Source organism: Takifugu flavidus, chromosome 12 (assembly GCF_003711565.1).
Source record: "Takifugu flavidus isolate HTHZ2018 chromosome 12, ASM371156v2, whole genome shotgun sequence".
NCBI lineage: Eukaryota > Metazoa > Chordata > Actinopteri > Tetraodontiformes > Tetraodontidae > Takifugu > Takifugu flavidus.
Window position 1 is genome coordinate 14245389 of NC_079531.1, and position 24697 is coordinate 14270085.

General features: G+C 56.0%; 2 protein-coding genes across 2 annotated transcripts in view; both read left to right on the forward strand.

Moving 5' to 3' along the window:
- Nucleotides 1–24697, forward strand: part of LOC130534989 (dehydrogenase/reductase SDR family member 13-like) — an 80518-nt gene that overhangs the window by 13610 nt on the left and 42211 nt on the right. The gene's annotated exons all lie outside the window — the stretch shown is intronic.
- On the forward strand, nucleotides 17514–22641 carry dcst2 (DC-STAMP domain containing 2). Its single transcript, XM_057049741.1, has one exon. The coding sequence runs from the start codon at nucleotides 18126–18128 to the stop codon at nucleotides 20439–20441; it is 2316 nt and encodes a 771-aa protein (XP_056905721.1). The 5' UTR covers nucleotides 17514–18125; the 3' UTR covers nucleotides 20442–22641.

Sequence of the window (24697 nt, forward strand, 5' to 3'; positions counted from 1 at the left end):
GTTAGCACCAAAATGAGCATGCTAACCAGACCCTGTATGGACCCTGCCCCCCCCCCCCCCCAGAGATGGAGAGTGACGTGGTGATTGTGTGCACGGCTCAGATGGGGGGGCACCTCTGCCTCGCCTCATCGCCACGTTGGGCGAGCGCGACGGCGAGGAGCCAAATGGGAGGAGAAAAGGTCACTCGCTGCCAAATTACTGCTCCTCCAGGAGAGGAATGAAAACAGACCGGGGCTGGGGGGTGCTGGGGGCGGGGCTGGGGGTACTGGGGGCGGGACCTGGTGGGCGGGGCCTGGGGGTCTGGGGCGGGGCCCGGGGGCAGTGAATGAGAGGATGGGGTGGAGGAGCAGGAGGAGGCAACACGTTTGGTCCCCTGCAGAAAGCCTTCGTGAGCTTTGTGCTGCACTGAGAGGTCAGAGGTCAACGGAGAGGTCAGAGGTCAACAGAGAGGTCAGAGGTCAACAGGTCTCCGGATCTGCTTTTGCTCTCATTGCCACCCGGTGGCCGATCTCTAGATCGGAAAACTCCAAAAGTCCGTTCTTCCGCGTGTCTGGAGTGAAGATCTCAGATCCCAGATCCCAGATCTCAGATCTCAGATCTCAGATCTCAGATCCCAGATCCCAGATCTGGGACGGTGAGTCTCAGGAACACTCCGAACCCGTCGCAGCTCAGATCATTGTGACTCCAGCGGCTGCAGTTCCTCCTCCCACCACCAGGCGCTGTGATCCAGCTCCTCCTCACTTTCTGTGGCTAACAGCTAAGCTAAAATGGCGTCTTCTTCCTCGTGCTAGGACAGCTAACCTGCTAATAGAACAACGGCCGTTACCCCCCCTCCCCCTCCACCCCCCAGGCCATCGGAGAGCCATTGAATTAGCGGGTGCTAGCAGAGATAGTTTAGCGTAATGAAGCATCAAGATAACGACTATTAAAGATGATTTGCAGCTCTGAGATCAGCAGGTTGCCCCCCCGCCCGCGTCTACCCAGCATGCACCTGGGCTGATCCTGGGCTGTGCCACCGTTGCCACGGGAGATCAGCGTCCGCACCTTCTTCTGTGGTGTTGCTGCCGTCAGGTTAGCGCTCGTTATACAGAGGCTCGTTAGCCACAGATGCTAATCTCTCCGTTCCTGGAACCTCAGGATTCTTCCCTCCTGCAGCAGATGTTCAATTTTCCAGCTTCTCCTCGCTGCCCCCCCCGACGGGAAGGCGACGGGTTTTACAGCCAGTTAACGTCGGGAATTCTCTGGTGAACAAAAGTGTGACAGGAAAACACAGCAGAAGAAGCACAAAAAGAGCCGAACGTTCCGCGTTTTCCGACATTCTTTGATCTTTTCAGAGCTAATTTTCCACGTTGTCATTCCAGCTTGCACTGTGGCCTCCACGTGTGTGTGTGTGTGTTGTGTGTGTGTGTGTGTGTGTGTGCTATAAGCAGGACGGAAGGATAAATATTTACCGCCTGGTTCTTTCCCCTCTCTTCCGTGCCAGATTCCGGCGCTCCTTTTATCAGCGCCGGAGTTCAGCCACGGGCCTTTTTAATTTTCTGCTTTTGTGTTTTTCCCTGAGATTGACGGGCCGCTCTCTCCCCGGAGCGTCGTTCTATTAATCTGTTTAATATGCTACGGAAACATCGGAGGGCTGGAACAGGCAGCCGGGTAATGGAATCGCAGCAGGTTGGGGGGGGGGGGGGGGGACCGGAGCGGGAGCACGGGGGGCTCCGCTCCACCCTCTGTAGCCCAACAGGGAATATTTAAGGGGAGCGTTCTAGCTAACGGCCCACGAGGGAGCGTTTCCTGGTGCTCAAATCAGAGGGGGAATTTTAGGGAAGTTTGGGAAGAGTTTGGGAGGCTCCGAGATGGTTGTGTTGAGCATTCCGTCGTTTTTATCCCAACTTCGCTAGCTTGATTAGCAGCACAGACAGTGGGGCGCTAGCAAGACCAGGAGGCCGCTAGCAAGACCAGGAGGACGTTAGCAAAAGGGAGGGGATTTTGCTGAAGCTAAAATGCTAAAGCTAAAACCAACAGGAAAAGGTTTCAAAGACTTTGTTCTCTTTTTAGCTTCCAATTTTCAATGTTTTCCACGTGGAGCTGAAGGGGGGGGGGGGGGGGGGGCGCTGTTAGCGCTGCCGGTTTGGGCTGATGGATAGGAGAGGTGGTGGCGGCGGCGGCGGCGGCCCGCTGAGCGCTATACGTTGACGATGGTGAGTAAATGCAGCACTATAATGGCGCCCCCCCCCCCCCCACTGAGGCAGTGAGTTGTGCTTTAATTAACTTTGCCTTAATAGATGGGGGGGGGGGGGGGGGGCAGGAAGGGCAGGGAATTCTGGGAGGAGAGGGTGAGTCACATGACCGATCTCAACCGCAGGTTTAATGAGACGGAGCTCTAATCCGGAATCTCCTGCTGGCCCCGCCCCCTCCGCCTTCATCTCCGCTCCGTCTTCGTCAAGACAGGAAAAATCAAGGAGCTACGGTTCCCGATGAAACACAATCGGAGCTGTGAAGTCGGAGCGTCACTCCTCTGATCAAAGCGTCGGGAATCTCAGACGGAAAATTACCTGTTGAGCTGCTCCGACGGGAAATGAGAACCGGGCGGCGCCGTCGTGTGAAGTCGAGCCCAGCGGTCTTCCCGCTTTTCCAAGGCGGAAACACGGAGAGAAAATGCAATCTCACACGAGATTCTTCGGCTTCGGTCGACATTATCGCTACTCATCCCAGCGACTTCTGCATCACTGCTAACGCGCCTTAGCTTAGCCCGGGAGTCTCAAAACACAGGCTAAGCTAAGCGTGCTAACGAGTGCTAATGACCCCAACTTGTTCCTCCTCATGTATTGGAAGGTGTTAGCTTAGCTTAGCTTTAGACGAGGCCGTCGGACGCTGCTTCTACCCTTAATGAGCTCTGCATGAATTCAGCGCAGCCGTTAGCGTGTTAGCTGTTAGCGTGTTAGCCGTTAGCATCTGATGCCGGCGGCCTTCCCTTCGCCAGACGTCTCTTCTCCCTTTCTGGACTAAACAAGAGAAGAATTCTGGGAAAAACGGGAATGGGAGCGACTGTCGCTGAGGCGGGAATGGACGGCGCCGCTGCTCACGGTGATGCGTCACGTGCACGCGTGCACGGCGGCGGCAGTCCGAGGCTCTGGCCTGCTGTAAATGTCACCCCCCCCCCCCCCGACTTTGCCCTTGCAGGAGGGAGGAAGTGCCGAGTCGGCAGATCCCAGCCTTTGATTTAGACACGAAAGGCGGCGGCAAACGCAATCAGGCATGAAGGTAAATTCCCATAATTCACAGCTGAAAGGTTAGCCGGCGCCGCTCTTTGCTCCTCCCGCTTGATAGTTGCTAACAAATGTCACCTGATGGAAATAAGCGCCGCCGTCCGGTCTGGAATCTGATTTACTGGGTACGAGGTGGATCGGAACGCCGCGGCTACACGCTAATTTACGTCTGCTGGGGCCAGCGGAACGTTACATCGCAGTGGGATTCTGGCAACAGGATTGCGCGGGGAACTCCGATGCTAATGCTAATGCTAATGTTTCTCTCTCTCTAATGTTTGGGCTGCACCTGTAAGGTGGGAGTTTGTGTGTTTAGCAGCGTTAAGAGGTCCATTTGGGTCCCGGGAGGTTGAGCTGACAGATGTTTCCACAGATTTCCCTGGAAAACCTGTTTCCGGCTGAGCTGTAGCCGTGTCCCCTCCTCTGACCTCTGACCTCCCGGCCGGAGCCGCTTGTATGGAAAACTGTGTTTTTGGTGTCAGCTGGATCACTCTTAGATCCTGTTGGGGAAAAACCTTCAAAGAGGCCCAAAAGCTGCCGGCAGATGCTATCGGATGCTATCGGATGCTATCGGATGATCCGGCTTCAGCGCCGCTTCTTCCTCTTCAAAGCTGGAAGTTTACGGGAGCTTTAAAACTTCTGCGGCGTTCCCGAGGTGACGAACAAAAGGGCCGGCAGGTCCGGCGTCCCGCAGAGGGAAAAGCTTAGCTTAGCTTAGCACGGGGCGGTGGGGAGGGCCAGCCGGCTCGGAAGCAAAGACTTCCAGGAAATGGGAGTAGGGACGGAAACACTGGTCGGTTCCCCGTGTGGCGTCTCCGGGTCGGCTGGTTCTGTCGCAGGATGCCGGTGTTTCCAGTCGTCCACGCGCTCGCGGCTAGCATCAGATGCTAACCTGGCTCCGTCCTCTGCTCCTAATTTGCTGTGCATGCTAAATGCATGAAGCGAGGCCATTAGCCGCGGGGCCGTGCTGTGTTTGGGTTGGAAGCGGGGGGCTGTGTGTGTGTGTGTGTGTGTGTGTGTACGTGTGTGTGTGTGTGTTGTGTGTGTGTGTGGTATCTTTTGATTTGCCTGATATGAAAACAGTGGTGGTTTTCCAATCAATGGAAGCTGCGGTTTATTTGGGGTGAAATGAGATTTTTTATTGGGATGTTTGCATCTCGGAGCAATTTGCCGGCTTTATTGTGGTCGGCGCCGGAGTGCCGGAGCGCCGGAGCCTCGCCGCTCGATGTTACAGTAAATTTGTCGCGGCGCCGATACAAGAGCGGAAAGTGAATATGCTTATTTATTTACATGCGCGCGAACGGGCGCATTCCTGACGACGGCGGCTGGGGAGAATCCAGGTGACGGCGGCCCGTCGGAATGATTTCGGAAGCTGAAATGGATATTACTGCCCCCCCCCCATTCGGATCCTCGCGGTCCAGGACGCGACTTTGTTGTTTCTCGCCGTCGGAGGTTTGAGCCTCAAATCGGAAAACACAAATTTAATTTTCCCGTAAAGTATTTGGGAACACGATCCGATACGCGAGTGCTGCCCCCTGCTGGTGGGTCTGGCTCCGCCCATCTGGCCCAAACGTGTAGCTGCGACCCCCATGAAACGCCACCACGCTTTCATGGACGCGAGCAGCTAGCAATGCTAACAAAAATACAACGTGATTAGCATCGCTAGCGCCCGGACTTGTTCCCGATTGGAAGGGGCGTCGATCCCGCATCTTCAGTCCTCCGGAGAGAACAGAGGAAGGAAAAAATAAAATGAATGTGGTCACGTGTCGCGGTGGCGTGCGCGGATGATAATGTGGCGTGACACTTCTGAAACGAGAGGCGGGTTGCCATGGCGAGGAGCAGGGAGCGCCGCTCTCTCGGGACGCCCAAATACAACAGCAGTAAATGATGTTTGATTAGGCTTCGGATCCTGGAAGTGCTCGGGATGGCTTCCTGCTCGGATCTCATTGGCTCTTTAGGCCGCTATGTGGGCGTGGCCGATTCTGAATAGCCGCCGGCGTCCATTTTGAGATGGCGGGTGTGGACTGATGAGGCTGGAGAGTCATATTCCTCGTTTAAAAGGAAGTTTTCTTTGATCTTGATCAGGACGACAGCGCCCCCAGAGGCAGCACAGGGAACTGCACCCTGTTCACCCACAGGTTGCTAGCTCGGTCTTGCTAACAGACGCTAAATAAATAAGGTTGACGTGAGCTCTGCCGCTCACTTCTGCACTTTTCAACCAGGATGCTAATGAATTGCTTCGCTAGGTTGAACCAATCAAGGCCGTCACTCCCGATTATAGCGCCCCGTCCTGATCCCTCGCCGCTACGCTTCATCTCACCGAGGCAGCGGGGAGCCGCCGCCGCCGCCGCCGCCGCTCCAGCAGGAAATGAAAAGTCACACTTGCGAATGCGACGACACTCCGGGTCGCAGGTGGAGGGTACGAGTCCGACCGCTCGGGCTCAAACCTTTAAAACGAATCTTCCTCGTTTTCCACGAGGTTCAGTGGTCACATGACCCTCCTGAGGGAAAAGCTAACCGGACCGTGATAAGCTCACTCTCTCAACTCAACATGCTAACAGTTTGCTGCTTCCTGCAGCGCTACAACGCAACTCTAGCACTAGCATGGCTAGCATGACATGTTAGCATGATCCTCCTTCATCTACTGTAGCTTCCAGTTGGTCTCCTGGAGCCTGGAACAGATCTGGATCTTGTCCCCAGGTGTGTGTGTGTGTGTGTGCGTGTGCGTGCGTGTGTGTGCGTGTGTGTGCGTGTGCGTGTTTTCCTGCAGACATTGGGTCCGCTGGTCCCTCTGACTGTCCAGAGAATTAAAAACACATCTTTCACTCCATTTGCTCACGGCCATGTTATTTAAAGCAATTAACCTTAATTTGCCCAAAAAGAGACAAATCCGTATTAGACCAGCGCCTCTTAAACGGCGGCCCGGCCGCCGCCGCCGCCGCCCGTCTCCCTTCGCTCCTAATGGGGTCTCTGCTTAATCAAAATTCAGCCATCAGATCTTGATATTAAATCATCTTTTAATTGGGAGCTACATTCTGGTTAATAGTTTTATAATTCGCAGACGTTAATAGTCTCACCACTGGGATCCGCTCCACTTTCTCTCTGCTCTGCTGAAGCACACACACACACACACACACACACACACCACACACACACACACACAGTTCCCAGCCTTTGCCTCCCTCCTCATACAGTCATGTGACCCCGTCCAGCCCCCTTCAGGAGGCGCCTCTGCTTAGATGCAGGTAAACAAGGGTCACATGACCAACCGGAGCCCCGCGACGCTCACGCTCGCCTCCATATGTTCGGTTCTTTCTGACGATGTGTGAAGGCTAACAAAGTCGTTGCTAGGAGAGTTCTTTCTCAAGGTCGAGGTCGACCTAAACAGCACTGCCCGATTCTGCTGGGTCACGTGACCCATAAGACTCACACGGGTGGGAGTGACGGTTAAAGCCGAACTCTTTGGCCTTCGCCCGGAATTTGGGATTGATGACGGCACGCCGGACGCTTTGGGTGTCTTTGCTTTTACATACATTAGTATATAAAAATATATAAAAGTATATATTAATATATTAGTATATATATTAGTATATGTAGATTAGACAGGTGTAGACCGGTGTAGACCGGTATAGACTGGTATAGACTGGTGTAGACCGGTATAGACTGGTGTAGACCGGTGTAGACTCTGATTTTTAGTTTGCTTCCAGCTGCTGTTCTGTTTAAAAGCTGTTTAGGTTATTTAGTTTTTCATGATATTGATCCTGGCCACCAGGGGGCGTGGACGTGGTTGCTAGCCGACTGCGATGCGTCCCCCCCCCACATGTTACCATCCCTCGCCGTCCTTGAGGAGCCCATCTGACCCATCAGGCTGTTTTCTTATTTACGCGGCGGCAGGAAGACCTGGTGCGTTTAGGTGCCGCTGGATACAAAGGGAATATTATAAGCAGCGCGTGGAATGTGGGCAACACTCGATGGTAAACAGCTCGCCATCTGAATAAGCGCTCGCCGCGGGCGCTCCATCCTGCCCTCCCGCAGAATTTAGTGGCTTTAGGAATGAATGGTCGAAGGGCAGCCGATTGGAAGCGTGCTAGCTCCGTTATGTGTCAGAGAATAGCAAGTAGCTTTGTGCTTAGGCGGGAACATTCCGGGCGGGAGCGGGGCCAGGGGTCGATGGAGCAAGGTGAGAGAAGAAAGACGCCGCTGGGTAAAACGGAGAGAGCTGTGTCGTCCCTTTCTATTCTTCCTCTGTCCCTTTTCTCCGCTGGGCTGATTTGCTATTGATTAGCGAGCTGGACTCCAGGTCCAGAGCTGCATTCTCAGAGGCTAAAGCTCAAGGTTGGCGCTCGGAAAATGAGCAAAAGCGAGCTAGCGCGTCCACAAATGCAACGTTTTCTCCCGTCGGTGGAAAAAAGCAACATTTAACGGGGATAAATCTCCACCGTCTGTTCTGCCACGTAGCAAATCTCACCTGTTTCACCCCAGAAAGAGGCGGAGCTACAGAAACCAAAAATGTCGTAATGTGATGATACAAAATGAAATGTGTCGATAGTGGCGTTAAATGTGACGGTAATCCGGCGTGGATGTCGGCCCGCGATCTTTAATCGGATCGTCTTATGAACCTTATGAAGCGTAATTGTCTGGATTCTACAGTTACGCTTGTTCACGGACCGATGGCCAAATCCGACGCCGCGCGCCGCACCGCTAACGACCCGTTAACGACCCGTCATCGATCGCCGTCGCAGTCGAGTTTATTAGCGTAACCGGCTCAGCTGCACAAACAATCACTCGATTTCACGGCGACGTTTGAGTTCAGGTTTGTTCACGTCTACTAGGCCACGCCCACAGAGGTAACGCTCGCCGTGTCACTACGACCACAGACGCCCCCTGCTGGGCGACGCCGCTCCGCTCTTCGTCCAGAGACCATCGGAAGTTTTTCCGTGTAATTCTGAAAGGCGGCAGACGTCCAGGAACGGCCACTAGGTGGCGTTTATGATGGAACAGCAGACGGGATGGATGCTGCGGGGCTAAATGTTGTCGCGTTAGCGTGTGAACAGATGAAGCTACGTGCACGTTGGGTATTCCGGCTTCAGAGGCGTGCACGTGCTGGTGTCTCCGCTGCTCCCCGGCTCAGACAGGAGGAGGCAACACTCTATCTCCCCCCCCTCACCTCTTCTTCCACCTCCTGTCGTCTGTGGCCGCTCCATCCATCCATTTCCTCCGTCAGGCGGCCATCTCTCACTCTGTCCATCCGTGCTCTCGGCCCCGCCCCCCTCTTTCTTCGCCGCTCTCTTCCTTCTCTTTGTGGCGAGCGCCGAGATCTGACAGCTCTGGCAGAGACAGAGTGCTGATGCCGAGCTTAAAAGTGACCGCCCCTGTCCCGCGGCCGGGGAGCCGCTGATCCATCACCCTGCGGCTACGCACCCGGAGCGGGCCGGGGGGGGGGGGGGGGGGGCGGGGCAACACCAGAGGTGACGGACGCACCCGTGTTTGATGCTGGAACATTTTCTGGTTCCGGCAAAGCTCCCCCAACAAACCAGGGAGAGCCAGACGGGAATGGGGAGAAGCCCCGCCCCCTTCCCAGTTAACCGACCTGTCGGGTTCAGGTGGAACCTTAAACCAGCCTGCCCGGTTGCCTGGTTGCCTGGTTGTCCGGTTGCCTGGTTGCCCAGTTGCCTGGTTGCCCGGTTGCTCGGTTGCTTGGGTGCCTTGTTGCCCAGTTGCCCGGTTGTGCGGTTGTCCGGTTGCCTGGTTGCCTGGTTGCCCGGTTGTGCGGTTGCCCGGTTGTGCGGTTGTCCGGTTGTCCGGTTGCCTGGTTGCCTGGTTGCCTGGTTGCCCGGTTGTCCGGTTGCCTGGTTGCCTGGTTGCCTGGTTGCCCGGTTGTCGGTTGCCTGGTTGTCCGGTTGCCTGGTTGTCCGGTTGTCGGTTGCCTGGTTGTCCGGTTGTTGCGGTTGTTCCGGTTGCCTGGTTGCCTGGTTGCCCGGTTGTGCGGTTGTCCGGTTGCCTGGTTGTCCGGTTGTGCGGTTGCCTGGTTGCCTGGTTGCCTGGTTGTCCAGTTACCCAATTTCCTGGTTGCCTGGTGCCCGGTTGCCCAATTTCCTGGTTGCCTGGTTGCCTGGTTGCCCGGTTGCCTGGTTGTCTGGTTGCCCGGTGCCCGGTTGCCTGGTTGCCTGGTTGTCTGTTGCCCGGTTGCCCGGTTGCCTGGTTGCCCGGTTGCCTGGTTGCCTGGTTGTCTGGTTGCCTGGTTGCCTGGTTGTCTGGTTGCCTGGTTGCCTGGTTGCCTGGTTGCCTGGTTGTCTGGTTGCCTGGTTGTCTGTTGCCTGGTTGCCTGGTTGTCTGGTTGCCTGGTTGCCTGGTTGTCTGGTTGCCTGGTTGCCTGGTTGCCTGGTTGTCTGGTTGCCTGGTTGCCTGGTTGCCCGGTTGTGTGGTTGCTTTCCAAGTTCAGAGCTCTTCTTCTGTTGCTGCCCCATTTTGCGGCGTGTTAGCAGGGGAGGTAAAGGTCCTGTGTCAGAGCAGGGCGGCGGCAGCGTTGGGGGGGGGGGGGGTTGGAGTCTCCAGGATGGGGGCATTAATCATTATTGGCGCACACCTTCGTCCCCGACGCACCCTGACGGCCCTTCCACCCCTGACATAAATCATCATTCCCCCACAATAGATCCCGTCTCTCGGCCGCGCCGGGAAAAAGTGTGCTGGTCGTATTGATTTTCCCTTCTCTCCCTCTGCCCCCCCACAACCCCCCCCCCCCCCCCCCCCCCACCACCACCAGCAGCCGACCGCACTGCTGTGTCATTATGAAACATAACTGATCTGAAATTCATGGAATATTAAATAAAGTTTATGAGGGCGCTCTACTGTACGCACCCCCTTCATCAAGCTCCTCAGTTTTCCATTGACGGCGGAAGCATGAAAAGAAGGAAAAACGGGGGGGAAAGTGCCATAAAAATTACAAAGCATGCACAGTGCTATTATACTGCTATTGATTTGTTTTTCAAGCACACCTTGGCTGAGAAGAGTCGCTCCCAGAGATTAGAAAATGCCCCAGAAAACAAGAGGAAAGCCGGAATCGGCCCGGAAAACCAGACGGGCTTTGAAACTTTGGCTAGCGCGCAGGAGCCCGGCTAATTTATTCTCCTTATAAATGAAGACGTTCCGTCCATGTGGGACAAAGTTGGGCCAGAGATTAGTCAGTTTTAAACATCGCTCGTTGAGCTACGGCATCGTTCCTGACATCGGAATGCCGGCGTAGGCTGGGATAGCCTGTCGGAATTACGCCGCAAAAACACGTTAGCGAGAAATCTCGTCTGTTTTATTTCAGTAGTGCTGTAAATACCAGATGTAAATATCAAATTCGCCCGGCTGGGAGGGACGGTGAGCGCTCACGTTCCCGCTCACATTCCCACTCACGTTCGCATTCCCGTTCCCATTCCCGTTATTTTGAAATAACGGAATTTTTTTCCAGTTTTCTAACAAGGGAACGACACAAAATGTCTCCGGGGGCAAAAGCATTCCTCTTTTCTTTAAAGCAGAGAAAAGACACACCGTGCACAAACGTGACCCTTCCTTGGCACACGTGCACACACACATTTGCACACACCACGTGCACACACACACGTGCGCGCACATCATTCGGCTCACTTTAATCTCGGCAAACCTTTCACTTCATCTGGCCACAGATTAGCCCAGCATGGCGATGGAGGGGAGTTGACAGGTGGGAGTGGGAGAGCTGGAGAGGCCGCCTGGGGGGGGCGGGGGGGTGGGTATTGGTGGGAGAAGTGGGACTCTGAACCGGGCCAGGATTAGAGTCGGGAGTGGGAGGGATATTAATGTAAAACGGAGGGGACAAGCGCGCTCCTGTCCAATTACGCTGCTCCCTGTCACTGCCAACCGGGGTGCAAACAACAGGAGGAAAGGATTAATTGCCTCGGACTCTGCCCCCACTACAGGCCCAATTATGGCAGCATATTGGGTCGCAGCACCGGGGCACCCACTGCTGTGAGGGGAGATGGTGTGAAATATTCAGCCAGGTTTTGCAGTGGGGGGGGCAGGGGCTTGGGGAGGACAGGGAATGATGTGAGCGCTCCATATCAAAGTTACTGCAGCAGATACTTTAGCTACAGGAAACCACGTTCAGTCGACACCCCCATGACCCCATCAGAACCGGATCCAGCCTTTGATATGGGCGCCGGCTCCAGGGTTGGACCTTGGGCGTGTTTGGCCCCCCAGGAGGGACACCAAAGACGGTGGTTGGGAAGGACGGAGCCGTTAGCTTAACAATGGGTGTGTAGCTTATGTTCACTCCAAACTTTGGCTCTCTAACGTCAGGAGGAGGCCGTCCGGGCGCCATCAATTGTCCAAACGAGCGCTCTCACCTTGCTAAATGGACAGTTTGGGACGGCGGTCCGGAGGCACAGACGCGCTCGCGGAAAAAAAGAAAAAGTTTGGGAACGTCTTGGCAGGTCATTAACGCGATAAAGGATCGTCGGGCTGAAATCAGAAGGCTGCGAATGAGACGTTCTCCTCAAAAAGAAAGAAAACCGGAGCGTTTTCGGCGTCCGGAACGTCCCATTTTCCTGTTTTATCACGTCTCCCGTTCAGTCCTCGTTGAGGGAAACCCACGCGTGGACTGGGACCAGAGATTATGGAGATCAAAGGCCAAAGAAGGTCATTTCATTTCTCATCTATCACCTGGTTCTTTGATCTTTTTATTGTGGAAGTCGAGGCGAGCTTCCACGGAAAAGCACAAAAGCTCTTCCGTCATTCAACGTGCTGGTTGAGAGAGAGGAGAAGGTGGCGGTGGTCACGCGGCCTCAGGAACGGCCATAAACAGGGAGATCTTTAGATGAGGCCCAGTATTGAGCCGAAGGAAACGACCCAGTAGATTCCAATCAGAGCAGGAAATGGGAGCGGAGTTAGCGATAGCAAGCAGGAGGCGCCCGGAGAACACACAAGGAGCACCTTGACGGATGCCCACTTCATGAATTTTGAATTAAATTGGCCCTTGATGAATTTGGAATGCGGTAGCTCTGCTCCAAAGCAATAGGAATCCAATAAAATGTCGGCATCGTGCAAATAAAGCCATACGTTCCCCCGGACCCAGGAATGAGCCTCAGGTGAGGAAAAATGACTGCGGTGGCGGGACGCCGCGGCCGAGGGCGGCGGGGGAGAGAGGCGAGAAGAGCGGGGAGATGAGAAAAAGAGGTCCTGATACGAGGGAGGTGGCGACAGACGGAGAGGCTCTGATACGAGGAGGAAGGAGCGGCGGCGAGAGAGCGGCGGCGAGATGGAGCGAGGCTGAAATGGAGGTGGAAGGGGGGTTTGTGAGGGGGGTGGACGGGGGCGTCGGGGCCGGGATTCTAGCACATTAGCTCTGTCCTTTTGAGTGGAAGGGAACATATTGGTGCAGGCCAATCCCCACATGGGGCCCCGGCAGCCTGGAGCTCATCAGCCAGACATGCCAGGGCCCGGAGTAAATCAGGAGCCCCGCTCCGAAGGCCCAATTTCCCCAGAGGAGCCCAGTCACAGCTACTCAAATCAGCCCCGGTGCCGGAGAGATGTCGGTAATCTGCTCCCATCTCCACCGCCGCTCTCAAAAAACCTTTCCAACACGTCTCAAACACGCCGCCGGGGTGGGCGGGGCGGCGCCAGGAGGTGGAAAACCCACTCGAAGAAACTTTTGTCCCGGAGATCGGATCAAAGACTGGGATCAAAGGGATGTAGGTGTTCCTCAAAGGAAGGTGGGAGCAGGAAGAACAAAGCAGGTGTTTTGATGGCGGCGGGCTGCGCCAACGCTCAGGGGCGTGTCTGCTGGTCTCAGGACGACTGGCATCGAACATCCGTGGCGAGGGGGGAGGGGCTTTAAGCGTAAACCCTTTTGCACCGGCAGAGCGGCGGCCGCCTCTCTCCCACCAGCGTGTGCATACTCTAATATGACTAATGTTTCTCCTCCAAGCCCCCCCCCGTAATAAATGGAGTGCCATTTCACACAATGGCCGAGTCGGGCCTGATATTGATTAACTCTCATCATCGACTCCCGACGCCCGCTTCCTTGATTTATGATTGTCTGTTATTTTTACATTAGCTGTCAAATTCATCTTGTCTGTCCACAGCCGGGGTCGGTCTGGGCACACGGTAAACAGCACACACACACACACACACACACAACACACACACACACACACGCGCACACACACACGCGCACACACACACACACACACACACACACACACACACACACACACACGCGCACACACACACACACGCACGCACACACACACACACACACACACACACACACACACACACACACACACACACGCTATCACTAGCTTTGTTTTGTCAGACATGCTGCAGATAGAAATCCACCCAGAATCCCATTAGCAGCAGTTAGCACTTTAAAACTAGCATCTTTTAAGGCTGCAGTTTGAAGTCGTCGTTTCCTTTAATTGGATGAAATGGGGCTGATTAGGGGGCAACGCTGGATCTCCAAACACAGACTTTCCTGGTCAAACAGATTCATTTTTTTAACACAAATCACGAAGCCGCTGTGAGACATCAAAGCCACAATAAAACAGGAGTAAATTAGCATGTGTTGTCGCTGTGTAAAACAACATATTTATGAGATTTATGAGAGCGCAAACCTGCAATTTGACCTGAATTTTCCCCACCCTGTGTAACCCCCCTGCCCCCCCCCCCCCCAACAACTTTGAAATCATTTCAATAATGTTCCGCAGATGTTTCTTTGTGCTTTGATGGACAGTCTCCATTCGCAGGAGCCAATTTCTGCTTGTCTATTTGGAAATTGGACGTGGCGGCAGCCCGGTGATCAGCCCCCCCAGTTTAACAATGGTGTCCAGCAATTTCACGAGCCGCCATCTCGCCCCCCCCGCCCCCCCCGCCCAACCCCGACTGAACTGGAACAACCAAATGTCAAGGTACACAGGTCCGAGTGGCTGTAACCTCTGTTTTCTGTTCTCCCACCCCCTCCTTTCAGCCTGGCGGCGTCCCCCCCCCCCCCCGGCAAGTGAAGCGATAATAACAGACAGGCCGAAGCGAGGTTGTGTTTGGGCGAAGCGGGACGGCGGCTCTAATGGCAGGGCTGTCTGCTCCCCCGGACCCGCTGGCTCGGAGGTTCATTGAGATTCCATTAGAGGCGGCGGGAGCGCTTTCATTGCAGCCTTCCTCCGGTTTTCCTGACACTCACACGGGGATCACTGTAAATTGGCTCTGTCATAGCGGACAATTTTTGAGACGCGAAGTAAATTAAACATGTAATCACACAGAAAAGCGCCGCCGCGGGTTCCCAACACTTGACTCCCGGCCCCGAGGCGTTGCGCTAGCTTGTTTTCATTCCTCGTTATGCCCTCGGATCTTCGCCTCCATCTTCTCATTGACACCGAACTGTTTGCTTTCCCGGCACCGGGAAGAGGAGCCGGCGCGGTCCTTAACGACGCCTGGACGCCGCCGACGATGTCACACAGACCTCCGATCCACCTCTCGTGGAGGAACCCAGGGAAACGCACGATCTGGATCTGTGCTAGCCGACCCGTGGAGCAGAATTCCTCCTTCTCCGCCTCCTCTCTGGGCTCCAGCGTCCCGTGTTCCTGTGATTAAGCCGTGGCGTGTTGTCTCTTCCCATCGGCGTGTGGCGGCTGACGGCCCCGGCCAAGTGCTGCTGGCGGTCCCGGGACCTGGAGGAGCGTGAGTGGAGCAAACGGTCCGGATCAAAGCAGCGCGTAGGCTGAAAAATGAGTTCCCTGCCTTGTAATTCCGCGGCGGGGGCCGATAGCATCGGGCCGCGGCGCGCTATCAGGCAGGTAACACCACCCACTGACTGTAATCGCTAATGACGCTACTATTGAGTTTATAATGCGCTAAATGATGCAGACTCCCACTCCAGATAAACACGTCCCAAATAAACGATTTGGGTGGTAATTGCGCTCCACCAGTGGCCCGTTAATAGATTTGGGTCTCTGATGAAAGGGTTAACTCGGTTTCTGAAGTATCCCCTCTCGCTGGCTCATTGCACTCTCATTTCTACGGAGATCTCGGCATTCCCTCGGTTATCAGCGCACTTAGAAAGAAAACCTAATTAGACAAAAAGGCCTTTTTTCCTCATTCCCTAATTAGGTCCTTAACATAATTAGCAGGTGATGTTAATAACCCTCTTTTAAAGCCTATTAAAAGGCTGTTTGAGAGCAAGTAGTGGAGAGGAGGTGGCCTCTGGGCAGCCAGGCGAGCCCCTCCGAGGGACCTGGCGAGGACAGCTGAGCATGCTGGGAGTGTTCCATCATCGCTGGAGTGCCACTGTATTAGTGGTCCTCATCGGAGGCCGCGGTCAGGCGGGGGGGGGGGGGGGGGGTTGGAATTACAGGCCCTTGATCACAGATGAAGGAATGAATTAAAAAGATTCTTAGTATTTATGAAAGATGTTGATGGGAGTCTGCCCAGGTCCTGTGTGTAGGATTTGGATCCCTCTAGTGGTGAGAATAGAGACTGCAGGACGGGAGAACATTAGCTCTCTTATGCTACAGAAACAACACTCTAACACACACGGTGGGGGGGGTCTAACACACATGGGGGGCGGGGCTTCAGTATTGATGACAATAGATGAAGGATGAAATCCGTAGCTTCATATTTGTGTTGATCTCTTTACAACTGAGACCCAAAGTTCTAATTCTCCTGCTTGGATGATGCAGAGGGGAGCTGCGGATGTGGGAAAAGGGGCTCATTCCAGCCACTTTTCCCACCTGAAGCCGTCAACGATGTTGCTTTTTCCTTCTTCCTTTTGCCTAACTGGGATTTTTGCGCGTGTGGATTCGACTGTTGGAAGAGACGAAGCTCCGGAGTTCATGTCAGGTTCAGCCGGCGCGCAGCAGCACTCCAGGTGATGGATTGACCAGTTGCTCCACGTGTGTGTGTGTGTGTGTGTGTGTGTGTGGGCGCGGCACAAACCACCAGGGGGCATTGTGTATTCAATAATGCAACCCAGGAAATTACCATAGAGGCAGAACAGGGCGCATTGTCACTAACTGGCCTCCAGTGAAATATTGTTGACGGGGTTCAGGGGGGGAAAGTGCTGCAGGTTCCAGTGAGCAGCCTGGTGAGGAGGAGGAGGAGGGGGAGGAGGAGGAGGGAGGAGGAGGAGGAGGAGGAGGAGGAGGAAGAGGCCGCCGCCGACCAGAAGAGCCCAGTCCTCGTCTTTAATTAAGTATCTGAAACATCAATTTAAATGTAAATATCGGTGGTGCAGCACCACTCATGCGTAAATTAGAGGGTTGGCCCAGCCGCGCCGCTCCCTCTCTCCTTCCCAAGTCCCTCGCTCACTTACTCTGACATCTGCTCACAGCTGCCTGGCCCAGGGCTGTCCCCCCCCCGCGCACGCCCACGTGCACGCGCAGCTATTCCTTACGCACGCGGGCGCCACTTGTACTGTCAGCGATGAAGTTGGTGACAGCCTGCTGCTTATTGTGTTTTCCCCTCCCTTCCCAAGCGGTCCCGTCTCTTCGGGATGACAAACGGCGAGCGCTTCCTCATCACGCCGTTCAGGGACGGCGCGGCGGGCGGCTGATTGAGGCCGCAGCTCACAGACGCTTCTCGCCCTAATGTACGCTGATGTGTCTCTTTTAAAACTGGGAGCTGGACTCAGAGCTGCCAGATTCCTGGTTCATCCGCACGCTGCACCTTGGGATGATGCTGCGGCCGGAAGAGTTGGAGAAAAATCCCGAAAGGTTCCCGGAGGTGGGATGAAAGGTGGGAAATGTGAGGTGATGCACCCAGGATCGGTCCGTTACACAGCCGAAATACCGGGAAACGTGGGGGAAAGTTTAGAAGTGGGCCTTCCAAAGTTTTGGAAGGATTTCATTAATGGAAAAACCGGAAGATCGGGGCCGGACCGGATGCCAGGACCAAACAGTTTAAGGGCAGGAATGAAACTCGCAACCTGTGAGGTGAAACTAAGCTTCCAACTCATGTACATGGATGTAAGTACTGGCACCGGGGCCGCGGCTCTGATTGTCTTGGCTCTGGCGTGTGTGTGTGTGTGTGTGTGTGTGTGTGTGTGTGGGGGGGGGGGGGGTCCTTTACTCGGGCCCTCTTTCGGCCAATGAGGGCAGAGCAACAGGAAGACGCTCCTGTGCTGCTGGGATTGATGATGTGGAGGGGGGGTTCCTCTAACAACCCCCCGAGGAGGCCCTCCCTTCCTGTTGCCCCCCCCCCCATCCACCTCGCCACTGGTCGTGGAGGAAGACATCAGTCTGCATCACCTCGCCACCCTCGAGCGGAGCTGATTAAGCAGCTCATATTCCGTCATTTAAGGGTGAAGTGGGGGGGTCGGAAGTAGACTGTGTGTCCAATATCTGCCTTTTGGTGTCCTCCCTCAGTCTCGATGAGGGTATTATGGGATGACACCCGGGTGTGGAGCCGCGGGGAGATTTTGGCTCCAGATTTCAGCCCCTGTTCCATCTGCCACTGCTGGTTTGCTGACGGCTGGTTGAGCGCGGCTAAAGGAATTAGCATTGACATGTTCGCTCTGCAGAACAATGTAGCTTTTAAGTGGCGGCGGCGCCGCTCCTCACGGCTCCACGTGGATGAGAACCTGTTAATCGGTTAGACGGCGCTAATCTGAAGTGAGAGGCTTCAACAGGTTGGCACATTTCCACAGGATTTCCCCCCGTTAAAGCCGCTAAAGCTGACCTGCGGCGGCGCCGCCGCCGTCTGTTGAATTAGAGCGTTTGTTCTGCCAATCAAACGAGAGAATAAAATTTAGGAGGAGGAACTGGACCTGAGCAGGGTCGCAGCAAAAGTGGGCGCAGGTCACCACACATAAAAGAGAATTGTCTCTTGCTTCATCTGCTTTGATCTGATGACGTCATGCCTTTGTTTGCTTTGATCCTCAACTCGAAGGTCCAAATATCAAAGGTCCCTTTGAAAGCCTGCTCTCCTGTTGTCCTGAAGGAGCCTCCGTTGTTATCAGAACCTCCCGTTTTATCGGCAGAAAAGATGAAGACCAACCACACGGCGCTGGCAGATGGAGGCGGAGCCCTAAGGACGGTGGTAGGACGCCTCCGTGGACGTTTCTCTGGTCCAAACAGGTGGAGGAATGCCAGACGTCACCTGCTGCAGAGTGGGCGGAGCCTCCTGGCCTTTGGTTTCGGGCTGTTTCTGGCGAGCCTGCACGGCGTCGTGGGCCTGTTCGTGCAGAAGCAGCCGCTGTGGTTCTGCTTCTACACCACGCAGGTGTTGGCGGCGGCGACGGCCTTCGGGATGGGCCTCTCGGCGAGCGTCCGCGCCAGCGTCATGATCGTGCTGCCCTCGCTGTTCTCAAACTTCGGCAAGAAGTTTCTGCTCTTCCTGTTCCTGTCCCTGCTGTGGTCCGGCCCGGTCACCAACACCATGGAGAACATCGAGCGGACCTCCGCCAGCCTGCTGTGCGGGGCGGAGCTGGCCGCCAATCAAACGCAGGAGCTGATGCAGAGAGCGGGAACGCCGCTCTTCTCCTCCTTGGATAAAATCCGAGAGATCGGCAGGAACGCGCTGGCCGCTGCCGGGAGAATCCGGAGCTTCATCGACACGTTGACTGAGAGTGCTCGCCATGTCGCGCGCACCCTGAGGAACGTCCTCCACTTCCTGGTGGACATCGGAGACGTCTGTAACGAGCAGCTGGGGACGCCGTTCCGGAAGTGCTGGGCCCTGTTCTCCGAAGCTCGCGGGAATTGCGACGAGCTGCTGGGAGAATTCTCCTTCCTGTGCGACATCGTGGATGGCTTCCGGCCGCTGTGCCACCTGGCCCGTGCCGGCGAGCTCTTCTGCACCATCCCCTCCTACATCGCCAGGCATCTGAAGGAACGCCTGGAAGCTCCGGTCGTGGCAGCGTTCGCGCGGATCCGACGAGAGTTGGAGTTCAACTTCTCCGCCTCCGTCACCTACGACGTGGCGGCCAACAGCACTCGATCCCTGCAGGAGATCACTCAGGACATCATGGGCGAAGTTTCGTCCCGGATCCACGTTTTCCAGCAGCTCGGAAAGCCGATCGCCTACGCCGGCTTCGTCCTGCTGCTGCTCTCCTTCATCAGGGCCGTTCAGTACAGGCGCAAATACCTGTGCGACCTGAACTTCGACAACATCTACATCACCAGGACCTTTGAAGAGCTGGAGCGACAGGTGAGCTCCCAGGGCGGAGCCTCGGTGCTGCCGCTCACGCCCAGAGAAGCCAAGATCTACCTCACGCCGCTTTCCTTCCGTCTGAACGCCAAGGAGAAGCGGCTGGTTCTGCAGGACGTCATTTCGGTCTTCAGACACCTGGTGTTGGGCAGCCTGGTGGTGGCGCTGGACTTCCTGGTCTTCTGGCTGCTGGATCAGGTGCATCACCTGGTGGAGGAGGACGTTGTGGCGCGAGCGCCGGTCCTGGTGAGGGTGGCGGTGAACGGGACAGGCTACGCCTCGGACATCTTCAGGGACCTGGTGGCCTCCTTCAACATCCTCCAACAAGGGAACATCACAGTGATCAGCAGGAAGTGTCTCCTGGTACCGTCGGAGCCCGACCGGACCACGTGCTTCATCCTGGGCTTCCTGCTGGGCCTGGCCCTCCTCCTGTCCCTGACGAGAGGGTTCGTGCAGCGCTGCAGGCGCCTCATCTGCGCTCGCTGTTACCCGGAACGGGAGCTGGGGAGACTCCGTCACCTTCGCCAGCAGATCCTGGATCAGAGACGGACTCTGGGAATAGCTCTGAGGAGCGCTGCAGCCAGATTCAGAGCGGACCAGGGAGAAGGAGGAGCATGGGGGGGCCTTGAGAAGCTGCTGCTGCCGTTACCTGGGGGGGCTCACCTGTGCCGCCTGCTGGCCCGCCTGCTGGCCCCAGTGAGCTGTCTGTCCTGTGGGGAGGTGCTGACGGAGAGCAACATGGCTGCCTGTGACGCCCCCCAGTGTCCGGGCCTCTACTGCCGTCCCTGCTTCCATAGTTTGGGAAACACCTGCACGGTCTGCGTCGGACCTCTGACCCCTGACCTCGAGGACATTGAGGAAGAGGAGTATGATTCCAGCGACGAAGACGAGGGGGCCGAGAGCACGACGGCAGGGGGCGCAGACAGGAACCAGGAGGAGTCCTCGGAGGACGACTGGAGTTCTGCCGACAGCGGAAGCTCGTTCCGCTCCGTCCGCAGCCTCCAACGCATCAGCGTGCACCCGTGACTGCTCGCCAGGACGCCGTCGGAGGCCCCCCAGGGCCTCGGGAGCGCGAGGAACCGGTTCTTTCAGAGTAGAAGGATTCCCGTGTGCTCCTGATGAACCCACAACAATCTGGGAAATCCTTGGAGATTGTAGCAAATAAAATCCGTGCAAGCATCCATACGAGTGACTTAATGCTCGTGATGTCACGTTGTGTCAGACTTGGATCAATAGGGGAGGGGCGGAGCTACACCCCCACTACTGTAGGGTTGCGCACAACCAGCCGTGCACCCTCTGAGGGGATCTACAGGTGAACGTCTGACCAACAGGGGGCGCCGACACGTCTGAAACATCCTGACACATTTCTGTCTGGGTCTCCAACGAGTTTGAGTCTTCTGTGGGGGGGGGGGGGGGGGGCATTCTGAGGCTCCCGGATCAGGCTTGCTCCCAGGATCACCGGTAGTCTCACCCCTCCGTGGTGGCCTGCCAGATCCTCCCGGGTTTCCATTTTAAAAACAGGAAGTGCTTCTTTTCTTGAACCCTCCCCACGTTATTCCCAAAGCCGATACGTCGACCGATCAGAAGCAGCAGCCGAGTCTCCGCCTGAGCTTCCGCTCTGCAGGTTTTCCGGCCTCGGAATTCCGCGCGAGCGCTCCTGATTCACTATTTTGCTATTAAATTGTACCTCAATGCCATTTGTGTCACATTATAAAGCTCTGGTGCTACAGACTGTCGCCTGGACAAATCGAAGACATTTACTCCTGAGAATATATGCGGTTTCCTCCAAGAGATCCGTCTCTTCCTCCGGGCCGGTATTCCATCAGAAAGCAAATGCCCTTTTTGACAAGCGTCACATTTAATGAATAGGACCATTATCGGGTCCTAGCATATATTTCTCGGAAACAAACGGAACGATTACCGGCAAAAGCTTCACGTGGAGACGGGAATTATTTAACGGTCAAATATGATTAAAAAAAATCTCTCCGCCTGCACGTGGAAGCGCGGCGCTAATGACGGCGGGATAATGAGGCGCCGTGCACGCGGTGACGTACGCTAGCGCCCATCTCATAGCAGCGAATCTGCATACGTCCTGTTGACATAACATGAGGGCGAATAAGTGCGGCGGTTCTCAATAAGAGAGTGCAAACATGCGCTCCGTGCACAGATGTGTTTGCACTGCACGCCTGCAAACATATGCGGCCGTATTTGTCCGGGCGCCGGCGGCGGCGGCCTGTTCCCATACAGTATCCGGCTGTTTGCTCACGAGCCCGTAGGAGGATAACGGCGTCGTTGGGGCTAATTTCCCATGTAAATATCGCCGCTGTTTAATCACACAAAAACCACACTGAGAAATGAAGCGTGTCTGCGGCTTCATACATAATGAACTCCAACTTTGGGAAATATCTGCTTCCCCACCAGGGAACACACGGAAGACGGCGCTCCTGGTCCCACCAGATCCAACCGGCTCTAATCCCGGAATTCCACACGGAATAGCGCCGAAGCTGCTGCACACGTGGAGCTCCCCGCGTTGCTAGCATGCTAATGTTTGGGCGCTGGTGGAGGATCCACCACCGATAACTGATCCGGGCGTTGCTTATTATGGGATGGATCACAGCTGGTCTCGTAGCTGCGCCTCACTTCCGAGCCCCCGGTGAGAGATGCTCACCGGACGCCACCAGTATGGAGGAGTGTGTGTATGCAGACGCTCCGGTCACCCCCCCCCACGCCTCCGCTCCACGCTGACCCCTGCCCGTCCTTCACGTCGGGGCCAGGAGCACTTTTGTAATTGAGGCGGCGGCGGCGGCGGCGGCGGCTTAAAACCGCCAAATCATAAAAAAGGCACGGCGTGCCGGAGTGAATTACGAGGAAATATGGCCTTCCTTTACAGGGGGGGCCGTGAATGAAGCCATAAAATTATGAGCAGTTTTTATGATGGCCCATTGAAGTAGGATGCTTGTATATTGATGGTTCACAGGCTGTATCCCTCTTCTCCCGTGTGGCGGAAGAGCTGACAAAGGGGCCCCTGTGTAACTATTTTTCATGCATTTAATATATTAATTATCCGGTAAATGTTCCCCAGGCAGTGCTTGGGATAGCACGGAATGACAGCTTTCCGATGAAGCTCCCGGGCCGGCCCATCAGGCTGCAGTGTATTACGTGGGAAAGGTCAGCGCGGGGTTAATGTAACTTTTTATTTGCTGATTTTTCATCCACGTGGAGGGTGGCGAGGAGAGGAAGTGGAGGGTGGAAGTGGAGGGTGGACGAGGAGAGGAAGCGGAGGGTGGTGAGGAGAGGAAGTGGAGGGTGGCGGGGAGAGGAAGCGGAGGGTGGTGAGGAGAGGAAGTGGAGGGTGGCGAGGAGAGGAGGAAGTGGAGGGTGGCGGGGAGAGGAAGTGGAAGGTGGCGGGGAGAGGAAGTGGAGGGTGGCGAGGAGAGGAAGTGGAGGGTGGCGAGGAGAGGAAGCGGAGGGTGGAAGTGGAGGGTGGCGAGGAGAGGAAGCGGAGGGTGGCGGGGAGAGGAAGTGGAGGGTGGAAGTGGAGGGTGGCGGGGAGAGGAAGCGGAGGGTGGCGGGGAGAGGAAGTGGAGGGTGGAAGTGGAGGGTGGCGGGGAGAGGAGCGGAGGGTGGCGAGGAGAGGAAGCGGAGGGTGGAAGTGGAGGGTGGAAGTGGAGGGTGGCGGGGAGAGGAAGCGGAGGGTGGCGAGGAGGAGAGGAAGCGGAGGGTGGAAGCGGAGGGTGGCGAGGAGAGGAAGCGGAGAGTGGCGAGGAGAGGAAGAGGGAGGGTGGCGAGGAGAGAGGAAGCGGAGGGTGGCGAGGAGAGGAAGCGGAGAGTGGCGAGGAGAGGAAGCGGAGGGTGGCGGGGAGAGGAAGCGGAGAGTGGCGAGGAGAGGAAGCGGAGGGTGGCGAGGAGAGGAAGCGGAGGGTGGCGAGGAGAGGAAGCGGAGCTTTAGAGGAGGAGGATCGGGGACGCAGCGGTGTTGCTGAAGACGTCGGACACGTTTTTTTATTATTGTATTTGGATTTTACCCCCCCCCCCCTCTTGGTTTGATATCGTAGTCCCACACACACACACACACACACACACACACACACACACACGGTGGTGCTACGGCAGGACGCTGAGGCGCGCCTGCAGCGAGGGGAGGGGCTTCTCGGGCGCTACCGGCTGATTGTCTGCATCCATCCATATCCCACCTTCCCAAATCAATTCTTGATCAATTTCATGCCGGTGAAAGAAATTATTCCTGCAAAATGGGAACATATTCGGTTTGATCATTTGTGCTCTTCCCGCCGTAATTAAACCGCCGCCTCGGCGTCCTCTGCGAACGCCGATGAAGACGGCGGCGAGATGTTTTCCAGGCGGCGGAGACGCGTTCTTTAATCACCGTACGCACTCTCGCTAATTCCGGCGCTCCGGAGGGCCCGCGAGGAGCGATTGAGCGGAGAGTCGGTTGGAGTGATCAATTGTTTGTGGCCCCTCGACGGGGCTGGCGGGGGGGGCGGGGCTGGGGGGGGGGGGGGGGGGGGGGGGCGGCTCATTTGCCGGTGCGTTCCTTTAGCTGATTGAGTTAATTAGGCCGCTCCCACATCCTGCTGATTGGATGTAAACATTAATATGGCAGAAAATGGCTCCTGATGTTTACCATCGGATGGTGGCGGGAAGGGGATATCCGGCGGGGGGCTTCCTTCTGTCCAGGCTCCTCCCCCTTCCTCACCTCTGACCTTCCACCGTGACTCCCACCTGACTGAGGCGGCGTTCTTCACCTTCGCTCTATTACCGATCCCGTTTTCTCAGAATTCCATCCACTTTTCCGGACTCTCCCAGCGTTCCGCCTGCATTATTCTCTTAAACTCGGACCGCGGCGTGAAGGCCCGGCTCGATATCTCATCAGAGACGCGTCTCTGCCTCCAGACGGCGCCCCGCCGGCGTGCCGCCGCGCCGCTATCTGTCGGTGCTTTCTGGGGATTGCGTGCGCGGCGTTTCCTTTGACCAGTGAACGCACCATTGTGCGGTGATTTATGAATATGTACTTCCGCCCGTCCCGCCTGCTTTTATGCATTCACGCTTTGGAGGGAAAACACGGTTCATTTGTCAGCGGCGCTAAAGTGCGCCCGGCGGAGCGAACACAGATGTACCCGTGAACTCCGGCGTGTTCCGGCGAGATTACGCTCCGCTGTCGGCCTCGGCCGCCGCGGCGGGATTTGACGCATTGCTCGCCGCCACCGAGCGCGTTTTGGTAAATACAGGCGTTCGCCATCAGGTCAGCGGGTGCAGCGATTACG

Excerpts from the sequence above, each read along its gene's own strand:
- dcst2 (XM_057049741.1), top strand. The coding sequence starts at position 18,126 with ATGCCTTTGTTTGCTTTGATCCTCAACTCGAAGGTCCAAATATCAAAG.